Below are 15,081 nucleotides of genomic sequence, written 5' to 3'. Positions count from 1 at the left end.
CTCTTGGAAGCATCCCTAATAAATACCAAGAAGAACTCTAGGAGGAGTTGTTGGAATAATCTTTGGAAAAATCCTTTTGGATTTATTTCACAAGTTCCTGTTAGTAAACTCCAGAAACTCCTGCTGAAGTTGCTACAGAAGTATTCCTGTACAAGAGCGCTATAATTATTACAGTTTATTACTGAAGAAATCTTAAGTGAATTTCCTGCAGAAATTATTGGATAAACTCCAAGAAAAATTTCTAGATACATTATAGCAATCCCTGAAGGAATCCCAGCAGAGAAAATTAAAAAAAAATACATAGAGGAATTACAGCACGATTTTTTGTAGAAATCTCTGCTGTAGATGTATGAGTAATACCAGCAATAACTTTAGGAGGAGTCCAAGAATCACTGCAAGAATTCCTGAGAAATCCCTCCAGTGATTTCACTAGGGATTTCTCAAAGAACTCTTAGTTGGATTCATCACAAAGTTGAAAATTCCAAAATAAAGAGTTAAGTATATAGAACAAATTCTTCTAAGACACCATACACTGAAACCTCCATTTAAGTCGATGCATGGCTGATCGAAAATTATTTTTACCGTGCAGGTAATGACTATACTATACAGTTTAATATTTTTTGACAAATCTCCTTTCTCATGCGAAGTGTTAAAAAATATAAAAGTCTTTAGTTTTGTCACTGCTTGAACGGTAAAAATTATTTTCGATCAGCCATGCATCGACTTAAATGGAGGTTTCAGTGTATCGTCAAAGTCAATACTTGAGGTCGCAAAAAATGGATTATGGATGTGAACCACACTATACAGTATGCGGCAGGTCCCTCCGGAGATTATGCCCGGTGGCCACATTCGGTAGTTCCTAAAGGATTAAAAAATGTTTATAAACAATGTGTGATGATATATGTGTGAGTTTTAATGGAAATAGACTGAATTTCATTGCGAATCACGCTGTGTACCGCAAAATAGACAATTTCATAAGTATATATCTAACCCAGCGACCCACCGGAATAACTTCGGTCTTACGGACCACTTCGACATTCTCTGTCCACTTTTACAAACAAGGAAGGTGTATGATTGATTATACTGTAAAAACATATTCAAATTCATTTAGTATTCGCTGAACGGTGAGATTATTAGTTTATTTGTGATTACCCAGGCCAGTACAGGCCAAGCAATCTCGTTATTTTGTCAAAAACGGATATGACGTAGGGTAAATCAAATATTTTCGACAGACTGAGGACAACGTTATGCCCAGCGACCACCTCTTTAGCATCCGCCATAGGTAGCTTAAGCCACTTGTATCCCTGTCGGGCCTTAACGGCTGCGGTGGTCACTTGCAATGTTGCCGCAGCGCAGTGACGAACTCTTCCGCGTCCAAAATCTCGTCCAGGTTTTCAACTTTTACAGTCGCTTCAGCGGCAAGCGCCCTTTCCGTCCATCACCCTTCTCGTGCTTGGCACCTGCCTTCCTACCTCGCCTTGGCTTGGTATCCCAGTTTTCCAGTACGCCATGTCGGGGTCCGACTTACTGGCCTTACTGACCCTCGCTCTCGGGGTTAACAACCGCCTGGCAATGCGAACGCTCCTTGGTAGCACCTCTTCTGATGGCTGTCGCGTATGCTTCGTCGTAAGCAATCGCGTCGTACCCATCAGCTCCACAGAATTTGCTTTTAGGGGCTGTCCATCAGTTACGTAAGGGTTTATGGGGGGAGTGATCATGAGAAATCTTACGCGCCATACAAAAATATTTGGCTTCTCATACAAAACATCTTACAAGGGGGGGTGGTATCGAAAAATCGTGAAAATTTCCTTACGTAATAAATGGTCACGGACAGCCCCTTTGCCTGACTTACGAAGTGTCAAAAAGCCTGCTTGAGATCCTTGTTGATTTCCGACATCGAGGACGCAAAGTCAGTGATGGAGTCAAGCTAGAGCGCAGTCACCCCCGAGCACAAGGGCATACACATACCATGCGAAGAGCAACATGTGCTCTAATACCTAAAATTGTTATTACTGCGTTATTTAACGAAATGTTATGAGTGCATCACAACAACAGTTGGAGATATTTGAGCAGACTTTAGTTTTGATGTAGTGTTTGTTGGTTTAGTAGTGAAAATAAACGCAGAACAAGATTTGCTATTACATCATGCAGTGATCGAACAAATGAAACATTTAATAACAAGAAATGGTATTAATTTGTTATTCAATAACTTTGGGATAACAAATACTGCACTTGAAATTTTAGGTATGCATTTATTATTGAAATAACAAGACTTGTTATTTTCTAGGTGTTATTTATACAAAATTTTGGTATTCGTTTTTGTTATTTTGCCTCTTATTACCAACTAATGAAGGGCATATCAAGGTATGGTAGTATTTAAGATAAATGCCTTGATATGTTATTCTCTTGTTATTTTCTTCAGCTCGGGCCTCTATGCTTGCATTCATCTCTGTCCTTGTTGATGTTTCGCATCAACCACACTCCATCCATGACCTGGCTCGGTGCGCTAACCAGAGAGGAAATTGAGTTTCCTACGCTGGCACCTCTTGCCTCCTCTTTCTATCTCTACACTTCTTGGAGGAGACCTAGTTCTAGAGACTACTACAACTAACTGACTTTTGATTTTTGTTACTTGCATTGATTTTGGAATCCTAACCTGACCAGGAAATTGTGACAAAAATATAACATAATTATAACAAAACAAACTATTTATATCTCATTGTGATATTATCGTGTTCAACATACTTGTTGTTTAAAAAAAACTATAACACAATTATATCACATTATGATATAAATGCTATCTGATAACTCATTGTAACATAATTTAGTTTTGATTCTACAACGTTTAGAAAATAATGTTTTGATAGAAACAGGTGATCCTGAAGCTAAAACTCATAGCACATTTTGTTATCATTTTGATCTGATCGTAACAAAATAGGTAATTATCTTAATAAGATCAGCGCCCTTTTTGTTACAATTTTAGTTGTTTGAACATCATCATGCATTTAGTTTATAAGATAATAAGTTATTGAAAAATAGTATAACATCATAACATAATTTGATATAAACTTGATATAATTTTCTAGTCGGAAAGAGTAGCACGGGATAAAGATCTGATTCGCCAGAGCCCTGCATGATCGCGGTGAAGGGACAAATTAATGTGATAGGTTACCCCGGTGCCCCACATGCACGGCGTCCGGCCATTTGGTAAAATGCCGTTTGGCCGAATGTCTCGTTTGGCCGTACGCCATTTGGCCGAGTGCCATCTGGCCGAATGGGCCGTTTGGCCGAACGCCGTTTGGTCGAATTATGATCAAAACAATTCAGAGTATGTTTTTGATATTCCAACTGTCAATATTAGCATCAGAAATATTTTCGACCGCATGGTCACTAAAGTACATCATTCATTTTTCGACCAAATGACCCTTTCGATCAAATGGCGTTTGGCCAAATGACCCGGAACCCACATGCACCGCTAAAGATCAAGCATATTTTTCACCCTCTCAATCACTCTTTTCTCGGCGCGGGTCGCTCAACACTTTGCATTGGGGTTAAGGCACTTGTCCATGAATGACGTAGCATTTAAGTGGGAGGGGAGTCTCTAATTTTGCTACAATGTATGGGCAAATATGTTACGAGTGGAAAGAGAATTTGGGAAGTTGGTAAAAAATGCTACGTCCTTTATGGATGCTCCCTTACCGAGTTTGATGAACTCTAACCGCGAAAACAGGTGATCCGGAGTGCTTAATATAAAGCTACACGGCAACAAGTATGGAGGGAGGGTCTACCGTAGTTTTACGATGCCACAGTTCATAGTAAATTCTTTTTAAAAGTTGTGAGGGTTCTAAAATTGTCGAATTATACTTTACGTAATATACATTATTTTTATAGGGGTGACGGGGTTTACGTAATAATGGTAGATTATAATAAAATTATGGCGACCAGTCACACTGCAGTAACTTTTAACAACGTTCCTACCTGTTTGAAAAGCGTTTTTCCACTCTGCCGTCGTATCTCCTTATTGACCACCCGGTGGATTTTTGTCATTCAAGCAGGAAATGAATTCTCCGTCTCGGTGTATTTTCTTTACCTTCGATTACTTTTTGTATCCCATTTGTTCACGTCCTTCTGATTTTAATGAAATGGGTTTAGTATTTTAGTTTTTGTCGTAAGCTTTCCGTTTTTGCGTTTGTCGTTAGCATTTGGTTGTTGTTTTTTGCTTTTGGTTCTAATTTTGGCAGTAGCGCGTCGCATTCTACCGGCTGATGGTAGTTTTTTAACTGAACTAACGACCAACCAATAGCTCTCATTTTCCAGCGGATTTGAACGAAATTTAATTAATACTTTTTCTTCTTTCTTCCTCCCGGTGTCCTTGGCACGTCCCGGATGGGCGTGCTTGGGACATTTTTCTCCCCATTCTTTCTCTGACGTAATTGTCGCTTTTTCGTGAAACAGTATAAGCTAGACTTCAGTGGCCTGGCTGGACGGGCTGCGAGTGGCGGCGCCCGGGACGAAGACGGTTCCTCCGGACTGCAGGGCGATAGCAAGGGATCCACAACGAGCACCGAGGCGAGCATGTGACAGTACGGGATGGCCCGCCGGGGCGTTAAAGGTGACGCTCGGCGGACCAGAGTGTCCTTCCTGCTGTTTTAGAATAAGCATTAAACATTGCATATGACCGTATTTATCGAATTTATATTCCGCGTTTGTGTATGTTTGATGATTCTCGTTTAGGAGCAAAAACCCCCGGATTCCGGTGAGCAAGAACCAATCGAAGTGAAATCGAAACCTTACCACCATCACCAAGTACCAAAAAAAACAGTTATCAAGAAAGAAGCAGAATAACCTAAAAGAACCAACTCAAGGTGAACCAGAGATTCAACCAAGTTTGATCCCAAATCCAGTGAGAGTAAAAAACTCAATTTCTAGAGCGACCATCAAACCAACCGCATACACAAAAAGAAACCACATAACAAAACACACACACGTCAGTCATAATTACGAGAAGAAAAAAGTGTTTGTTAAAATATGTGTAATATGAAATCATAAATATTGAAATATGAATGTTTAGTGACTCGAAACCAAACAAAAAAACAACCCCTCTAACAAAAAACCCTAATCTTGAGGAGAATCCCCCGCTACATAAAAAGTTCTAGAAACCGCTTCCAGTAAAACGCTTAATTCAACCCCCATCCGCTAGCTATCTCTTTCTAGGCACGCTTATGACAAACGTACACGTTCAGATAAACCGCACTGCACACCGCGCTTTAAGTTCCACACCACGCGTAAAACCCTAGGCTCGCTTATTGTCGATCGACACCTCTCTGGCTGGCTCTTACAATAGTACAGTAATGTAGCGTAGAGTAAACTGATTCAACTCAAAACAGTTTAGGCAGGCACTCGCAGCGCTCTCTAGTGTTCTTTTAGAGGTAGCACTCTCTCACAAGCATCACGCATCAAGCCATTTCCATGTATCGCATTTTCTATTCTGGTAACTAGTTAAGCGCTTAGGCTGCTAGCAACGCTCTACAAATGAAAATATTGCAAATGAACTGTACTGACTGCTGCGTGGACTGTGACAGGTTACAGGTGAACAAAACTTGGAGGTGAGTGAAGTATAAAACTGAAACAGATTGGATCCATTGGAAAATTACTACTTATCAATAGAAACAACAATGTTTTATTTCCATTAAAGTAAGTAAAAAACCAAGAAATTGATGGAGTTGGAACAGTAAGCGAATCTTAAGTAAATACACAAAGGAATATGTAGGATAACAGGAAAGAGAATTGAGAAAATAATTATAAAATGGAACACTTAAACAAGAACTACCCTATTGAATTTGAAACATACTGTTCGATTATGATTTAATTGAGTAGCAGAGGGAGGGAATCTCTCATTTTGTAACGAACCATGTGTCAGGTATGGAGAAATATGCTACGAGAAAGGGAGAGGGTGGTGCTTTATGCTACATTCACAGTTCACAAGTTTTCGATACAAAGTTGAATAAAAATCTGTAAAACTGATGTAGCCTCAGCTCACAAGAGTGGACACCAGCACCACCCAGCCAACACATGATCACATATGATATTGAATAGGATGCTAAAGTGGAGGCGATATGTACACTGTACACGTGGTTAAATGGAAGCATGTATTGTACACATATGACTACCACTTTAGCATCCTATTCAATATCATATATGACTTCGTGTTGGCTGGGCAGATCAACCTACGGAAAGGGAGTCATCAGTGTGTGGATTTTTCCTTTATTTCTTCGTTAATGCACTTGAAAATTTTATGGGCAATTTATTTATGCATTGTTATAGTTTTTTTCATAAAAAATCTCTAATTGATTCCTTTGAGGAGTCCTACAGCATTTTTTTATAAGGAATTCTTTTGGCAATGTCTGCGTCAATTTATCCAGTAATGCATTTCAAATGTGTTATTCAATTTCTTTGTAAATATATGTAAAAACTTTTTTTTTCGAATCTCATTCGTCAATTTCCTAGGGGGTTTCATTGATAGTTTCTTCGGCGATTTCTTCAAAAATCCCTCCGGCAAAGAAATGGGAATTTCTTTAAAATTATGTTTAAGTAATTCCATTAAAAATCATGTGGAAATTGAGGAATTGGAAATTCCCTTTGCAACGCCTTTGAGACATAATTTAACAATTATATTAACATTATTTTTGTAATTCCTTTGTATATAATAGTATTTTTATTGATTCCTCCGAAATCAGCTTCTGTATTTCCCTTGGAAATTCATTCGACAATTTCTTTTTGAAGCTATTTGTGGAGCGGACCTGGTGTGATGGTTAGAACACTAGACTATCACGCCGAGGACCTGGGATCGAATCCCACTCCCAACAAACTCGCAAAATGTGAGTTCTTTCTTCGGAAGGGAAGTAAAGCATGGGTCCCAAGATGAACTAGCCTAGGGCTAAAAATCTCGTTAATACAGATAAAAAAAATTGAAGCTATTTAAACTTTGGTTTGTGAATGCTTTAATTACTCTTTAAAAAATATACAGGGAATTTCTTCGGCATTTTCTTTACAAATTCCTGTGGGTCTTTTTTATAAATTCTTTGGCAATTCTTTTTATTTTGTTAATATATACAGCTTAAAGACAATTCAATCTAGAAATTCAATACACTATCGATTTGGAAACCTCAAATTTCCAAGCAATTATGTTATATTTTCTACAATTCTTATGCAATACTGTTTGGGCATTTCTTCGGCAGTTTCTTTTTGAATTCTTTTGGAAATTTCTAATGCAGTTCCGTAAGAAACTCAGAAATTGCTAATTGTAATTACTAAAGGATTTTTTAAAAAGAATTTTAAGAAATTCATAAAGTCATTGCGATTTGCAAAAGAATAGCAATTTCCAGAAGGATACCCGAAATAACCATTTTCAGCAATTCCCCATGGAATTACCGAAGGAATCTACATAGAAGTTGACACATAAATTTTCAAAGAAATTGCCAAAATCATATCTATGAGAATTGTCAAAGGAATCCCTGAAGATTCTTTTTAAAAAGATTCCAATGGATTTGTCGAGGAAATTTCCGCAAGAATTTAATAGAAGAATCTGCAGAATTTTAGAATTAACAAAAATTTTAAAGCAAGTTCTAAAGAAATAGAGCAATACATTCTCAAAGAAACCCATCCAAAACCATCACTGAAGAATTAACAAAATTTAAAGCAGTTACAGAAGGAATACACAAATGTAAATTTCTTTCGCAAATTTTTTTTAAATTGATTACCGAGAGATTCTTAAAAAAAAAAATGTACAAATTTCCATTAGATTTACATGAAAAATGCCCAACAAGAAATTTCCAAAAATATGAGAAAAAAATCCCAGAATTAAAAATTAATTATTGCCAAAATAATTTTTATATGGATTTGTAGGGTGTGCTAAACTATTCTTTGAAGAAATTTCCGAACTGGATCCGAAGAAATTGTCAAAGAAATGCTCACAGTTATTACCACTTCAATTTTGCAAAGATGTTAGTATATAATATCCTGCCAAATAATTCAATTTAAAATATTTCAAAACATAAAAATCCAATAGAATTGTCAAGAAAATTTTCAAAAGAAATACTGAATAGAAATAAAATTCGAAAAAATGCTCAAAACATTCTAAAATATTTGACTTGATTTGAAAACCCAAATGTTCTGTTTTGTATTCTGTATTTTCTAATTGTTTGGAGAGATATTGAGGATTTTGATATGAACGTTCGCCATCATGCATCTATTCATAAAATTATCAATTTCAATTGAACAATTTCATTCACGCTAGAAACCTGGAAAATTATTGTCATAGTTTTCAAGTTTAAAACGATTATTTTTGAAAAAAAATCTTTTGGGAGAGTGTCTTTTGGAATTTTACAAAGTTGAGGTTTTTGGGAGTTTTTACTGTAATTCATCTAGGAGGAGTTGCTTCGGCCATATAGGCACAGCTCTAAAGGTGTGGGTATCCAGCGTGACAATGCTGGAATTGACCGGTTCAATTTCCGCTCGATCCAGAAACTTTTCCTTAAGAAAATTTCCTTGACTTCTTTGGGCATATGGTATTTTCGTACCTACCACACGACATGCAAAATGGACACTTGCAAATTTCTCTCAGTTTAACACTTCGGAAGTTCTCATAAAACACTGAGGTGAGAAGCAGACTTTGAGCCAGTGGGGACGTTACGCAAAAAAAGAAGCAGAACAGTTGCTTCAAAGATTTCTCCAGGAGGGAGTCACTCTCCGGGATTTTCCGGCCTCCTGGTGTCCAGGAAGAAGTGGCCGGTATTCTATTAGTTTTAGCGACTAGTCAAACTTCGTGAATTTACGAGACAAATTCTTTGAAGGCTATTTCGAACATTTTTTGGTCATATTTACCACATTCCCGAATCTTCCGGTTTCCTGGTTTCTCCGATAGAGCGGCCAGTGTTAAATCCTGTCTCACGACATGTAAAATTTTATGAATACACGAGACAGAGAAAATTACTGACAATGACAATATATTTTTTTTTTTTTTCATTAGCCACGTTTATTGATTTTGATTGGAATCTGTTTAGCGATATTTAAAACTTCATAAACTTATTTTTCCTGGAGTCGTTCCGGAAGTCTTCCAGTAGTGCTTTCTGGATTTTTTAGACTTTTTTTGGGTTTTGGTCAAGTATTTTCTTACATATTCTTAAAGAGTTTCTAATGGGATTCTTCATAAAATTCTTTCAGGAATTCCCCAGTTTTCTCAATGCTTCCCAACTTTAAAACCATCGTTTTCAACTTTACAAATTGTTGTATCACTTATTATGTGGCAAATTACAAAACAAAATATCCGGGATTATTCCAAATATTTTCATTTTTGTTCTTACTGAAGCTCCCTTGGAGTATTTTTGAAATATCAGGTAAAAATTTGGCAAGAACTTCGTATTCCTCAAGAAGTTTCATATTAGATTTCTCCTTTAATAAATTCTGGAATCTTGACATAAACTTCTGAAGTGTTCTTAGACAACAGTTAAAATCTAATTGGAAATACCAGAGGAACATCGAGGAGAAACCTTAGAAAAACTATTTGAGCGGTTAGAAGTATTTTCTGGAAAATCTCAGAAGAAGCTTCTGTAGGGATTCCTGAAGGAATTCCTGAGAATTCTCGGAATGATCTTCGATGCTTTCTTATGAGGATCCTTCTCGATCCTCATCTTCTGGTAGTCTTTGGTGTTTTTTTTTTCAGGAATTGCTTCTGGCATTCTTCAAGATGTTTATCCAAGGAATCTCCAAGTAGATTTTTCTGAGTTCGTCCAAAACTTTCCTATGCTATTCTTTCTCGAATTTCTTGTGGGATGTTGTCAGGAAGTCCTCTTGAGATTCTGGGATTCATTTTTTTTTTTAATTCACGTCTTGTTCAAAGAATTCCTTCTTCGATCCTTCAAAAAGTTTTATCGGGGACTTCTTTCGTAGATCCTTCTGGAATTCCTTTAGTACTTTCTTCTGGTATTTCTCAAGAATTTACGTTTGGAATTTTAAAAAGGTCTACAGGAAGAGCACATGAAGGATCTACTGGAGGGATCCCAGAATGAAGTTCAATGATTCCAGTAATCCCAGATGAAAATCCAGAAGAAAGTTCAAAACTATCTCCTTGATAAATACAATTTATCAATACAATACAATCAATACAATACTCTTGAGAGTTCTTTCTGAAGGAATCTCACCACACAGAATGTGTGCAGGAATTGAGGAAGTATTTCGATATCTTAAAGATATCTCATTGAGAAATATCAGATTCAAACTTTTGGAGAAATCCCTGAAGAAGCATCCTTAGGAAATTCAGAAAGAATTCTTGAAAAAAATCGGAATTAAAATCAGTTGAAGGTCATTAGAAGGATTTCTTGGAATAATCCCTGAAATAATTCCAGAAAGAATGCTGATAGAAAATCCATTTGAAATCCTTGAGAGCTACTTGAGGAGTTTTAGACAGATCGTCTGCAATTTCGCAGAAGTCATTTCGGAAAAAAAATTACAGTAGTAACTCCAGGAGGAATACTGGAAGAAAAGTCATGAGAAACCCCAGAAAGAAATCCCTACAGTATTTCAAAAGGAGGACTCGAGAGGACTTCCTGTAAAACATCCGGGAGAACTCCAGCAGAAGGTCTTGGAAACATCACTAAAAGAACTGCAGAACACATGTACTAGATGAATGTCTAGGAGAAATGCCCAACAGAACTTCTGGAGGAATTTTAACAGATCTCTGGAATCGAAAAACTCCTGAGCAAAAAAATCAAAATATCTAGCGGACATAGCAGTATTCTGCTGGATTTACTCATTTTCAAAAAGTTCATCTAGGAATTCCTTCGCGAATTACGCAAGGAATCTCTTTAGAAAACTTCTGCAGGAGCTCCCGAATGAGCAACTGAAGGAAATTTTGGAAATTTCTGATGGACCTGTTGAGACTTTTGGGGAACCAGCGAAGGAATTTCTTGAGAAATTATTAGAGGAACTGGAAATAGCTCCTGGGCATACACTTCAATGTATTCCTGAATAAGTTTCTGGTGAATAATCTGAAGCAATACTTGATAGATTTGTTAGTCAATCAAGCAGATAAACTGAATGGCCCAGATGCAAAGGAGTGTAAGCGACTTTTTGGGCAAGTTTGAGTTAAGTTTGAGTGCATCAAAAAATGTTTCAGACTTCAAGCTTTCAAAAGATGTTTTAAAGTTTAATTTTGCATTATTAAGAAAATAAATACAGTAATATTGGCATAAACATTTAATTCTCTTTGCTCATTAAAATTGTTAAAAAAAGAAAAATTCGATTATTTATTAATATTTTTTACATGCCACCTCAAAATGCAAAATCTATCAAAAAAAAGAGGATGATAAGACAAAAAATCAAAATAAAATTTGTATCAGCCAAAATCAGAAAAAGTTAGAATGATTTTGAAGCTTTATTTTATGGGATGACAAATCGGCCTCATTTACTCTAAATTGGGATCATAATGAAACTGCTACAAAAATTTCTACAGGAATTCGCAACTCTCGAGGTCTTGGGGAATTCACGATACATATAGGGGAGGGCCAAAATGTTTGAAAAAGGCCATTTTTGTTTTCTCTCAAAAAAGTTCAACATGCTGTAACGTTTCATAGAATGTATCGAAAGTTCTTAAATTTTGACTGTTTGTCAACTTATTATATGTGCATTGTTGGTACAAATTTGGGCTCGATTTCTAAATCTTTGGCAAAGCTAGAACCGTTCTCGTAAAACGCTATTTTTTAGACAACAAATTATTGAACTGTCGTATCTCCAAAAGCAGTAAATCTAATTGAATCAAATTTTGAACTTTTAGCAACAATATATTGATACTTGATGCGCCATTATAAAATGTAATATTTTCGCACGACGAAAAAAGTTATACCGGTTTGACATTTTCACCCATATAGAGGAAAATAAGCCAAATTTACAATACCACACAAAAATACTAAATGTGTTCTTTCTTCAATCCAAAAAGGCTCTAATATATCTAATTAGAGATATCTTGACAAACAAAAGTAGAAAATCTTTAGATAACAAAACTAAAATTTAATGACATTGATGTAAAAAATCACATTTTTTTCGAGATAGATCCAAAAAGCGTCAATCCATGACAACTTTTTCAAATGTTTAAAAAGAACCTATGTTTTGAAAACTTGTGAAGCACTAATATATTGTGGAGAAACGTAGAAAGTTTTGTTTAATTCGGTTCACTCGTTTCTGAGATATGACAGTTAAAAAATAAGCTGTCTGAAAAATAGTGTTTTACGAAAACGGTTCTAGCTTCGTAAAAGATAAACCAATCGAGCCCAAATTTGTACCAATGATGCACATATAATAGATTGACAAAGAGTCAATATTTGCGATTTTTTTATGCACTCTATGGAAAGTTACAGCAAGTTAAACTTTTTTGTTAGAGAGAAAAAAAAAAGTTGCCTATGCCAAACATTTTGGCCACCCCCTGTATCTTAAAAGAGCTCTAACGCACTAAAGTGGGAGCTTAAATATTTTGCAAGAAAGGGGGTTTCTTAGGGAGTTTCTCAATAACAGACAGGAAAGTTGGCTCGGGTACACGCTTTAAATCGGAATAATTTTACTAATTTCTCGAAAAAATGTTTAGAAGAATTGAGTAATTGTTTTGACCAAGGTTGCAACCATTCATTTGCAAAGGTTTACATTCATTTGCTATTATCTCAGTTCAGAAGCATGCTATCGAAAAACAATGTATGGATGAATTTGACCTTGTAGTTTTATCTGAAAGTTTGCCGAATAACATTTGGGTCGCACACACATTCCAAAGTCGTGAGCGAGCTGTGAAGGCAACTTTCCACGCGGTGAATGAAATTTTCATTCACCGCGTGGAGAGTTGCCTTCACAGCTCGCTCACGACTTTGGTATACGTTTGCGACCCCAATGTAATTCGGCAAACTTTCAGATAAAACTACAAGGTTAAATTCATCCATACATTGTTTTTTGATAGCATGCTTCTGAACTGAGATAATAGCAAATGAATGTAAATCTTTGCGAATGAATGGTCGCAACCTTGGTTTTGACCGCATTTTTTGATAGAATTTAATTTGGGATGAAATGATTCTGATAAATTTATTTAAAGGTTCGATTGCATTCCCTTATGAAATCCTGAGAAAATTCTGAAAAAATATACTGACTCAACACCAATTCTACGATACACAACTGGGATCTACAACAGATGTTTCTCCCCAACATCAGGCGTGTCGTACTTTCACCAAATCATTTGGTCAGCTGACTTTGTCCACACTGTTTCACGTCATCTAATATCTTCAGAATTTCTGTAGAGCACAATCTTACAATATTAACCCTGCAATATCTGGAATTCTTCTCACCTACTCACCGTATCATTCCGGCTTTGGTAATTTTCTAGATGCGGGGTTTACCTCTGAGCGCCGACAGTAAGAATCGAAAAGTCCTTTCTGAATACTTGTCAAGAAATATACCTCGAAAAGTGCCAGCTTCCAAGTTCCCAAGAAAATTGCCATCAATTCACCCACAGAAAGCTCTGAAACTTCCAGAAGCGATATTGGGTGCAAACTTTTTGATTCCATCAGTAGCACATATAAAACTATCGATACATAAATCCACTAATGTTGACTTGAACTATTATCATGCAGGTTATTAAGGTTTAAGTATGGAAAATCATAAAGGTTGAGCCATTTTCTTACACAGGGTAGGTTCCGATGACCTCAAGTATGCGAAGATTCCTAAATCAGATAAAGCTATCGTGGACTTGCTTTAACTCCATGAACCACCTATTATATACCACATGTTCAATCAGGGGAACCCGAACCAAAATGCACTGATTGGGTAAAACGACCCAACTCACAAAATCATTCCTGAATTTGATTTAATTATCACTATAGGTGAACGATGCCAAGATATGTTTGCATAAAACACACTCCTAGAAGCCAGGCAGTCAAACCCACGGAACATCTTTGAAACAGATTGAGAAACACATAGAGGTGCATGGTTGTTGATGACGAATTTCGCGCCAACTCGACCAGTGGTTGGCAACACCCTCTCAGAATCGAATGAAACTTGGTGGGCATAAAGACTAGGTTTTTATAAGCAACTTTGCATACTTAAATTTTCGAAAATTTTCAAGAGTAACATTTGAAGAGGGCCTAACTTTTTTTCGAAGAATTTTTTAAAATCGATGTAACTCAAAAATGACAAGACCTATAGAAAAGTGTTGTATGGGGGACTTTTAGAGAATTGTCCAAGCTTTCATGAAAAAATATTTTAAAAATTCTAAATACATTTTTACACGCTAAAAAATATATTTTTAAAATTAAAAGTCAATTTACAGAAAATGCCCACTTTTTTATGTTTTGAAATTTTTTTCCAAAAAAGTCAATATCAAATCAAATCAATAAGATGGGCACTTTTAAGGAAAAAAAGTTTTTCTAACAAAAACTTTTTCATGTTATTTTTTTTAGCGTGTTGCGCATTAAATCGTACAGGATGTATCAAGAATCCTTATACCCATTTAATAACACTCAATGGGCATTACAACTTTGTTTGATTGGGTGCCTTCTTTTTCTTGGCGTTACATCCCAACTGGAATAGAACCTGTTTCTCAGCTTGTTTTGATATCTGAATGCTTAAAACAGCATTCTGTTTGCTGAAATTGTATTATTGTGTGCCTAGAACCAGTGAACTAACATCATTATTAGAAGTCAGTTTGTGCATTTTTCGGTCCAATTACACTAGTTTACAGCATTTTTGAACTCGGTAAGCAGATGATCATTTTTGGTGTAGAATCATGCCCTGAGTTCGAAAACGCGAAGGAAAAAAAATACAGTAGAGCGGAAATTTTTTCGACTTTCCATAGAAGGTTGATGATTTAAAATCGATTTTTGTTCTATTTTTAAGCAAACTCGCTCACTTCAAACATCTCATTCTCCGTAATCAATGCTCCGATTGAGCTGAAATTTTTACTGTAACTCGCCTACATATGATATGTCAAATAACCGTCGAGAAAGAATTTTTAAATTGGTTTTTTCTTATTGAAAAAAATACATTTCTTCAAAA

The 15,081-nt window shown here is 36.2% G+C and overlaps 1 protein-coding gene across 5 annotated transcripts in view; it reads left to right on the top strand.

Annotated features, from left to right (window-relative positions):
• The window catches only part of LOC109431036 (alpha-catulin), a 451,899-nt gene extending 441,128 nt beyond the window's left edge, over window positions 1-10,771 (top strand). For 3 of the 5 annotated variants that reach the window (XM_062842487.1, XM_062842484.1, XM_062842485.1), the window contains one exon: window positions 4,456-10,771. In XM_062842487.1, the coding sequence (XP_062698471.1) occupies window positions 4,456-4,581 (126 nt within the window). In that variant the 3' untranslated portion in view covers window positions 4,582-10,771. The remainder of the gene's footprint in view (window positions 1-4,455) is intronic. The other 2 variants (XR_009995646.1, XR_009995645.1) reach the window with 2 other exon arrangements.
• The last annotated feature ends 4,310 nt before the right edge of the window (window positions 10,772-15,081 follow it).

The sequence above is a fragment of the Aedes albopictus genome, chromosome 3, assembly GCF_035046485.1.
Source record: "Aedes albopictus strain Foshan chromosome 3, AalbF5, whole genome shotgun sequence".
Classification (NCBI taxonomy): Eukaryota; Metazoa; Arthropoda; class Insecta; order Diptera; family Culicidae; genus Aedes; species Aedes albopictus.
Note: the sequence above shows the minus strand (reverse complement) of the source record. Positions and strands in the feature narration are given on the sequence as shown.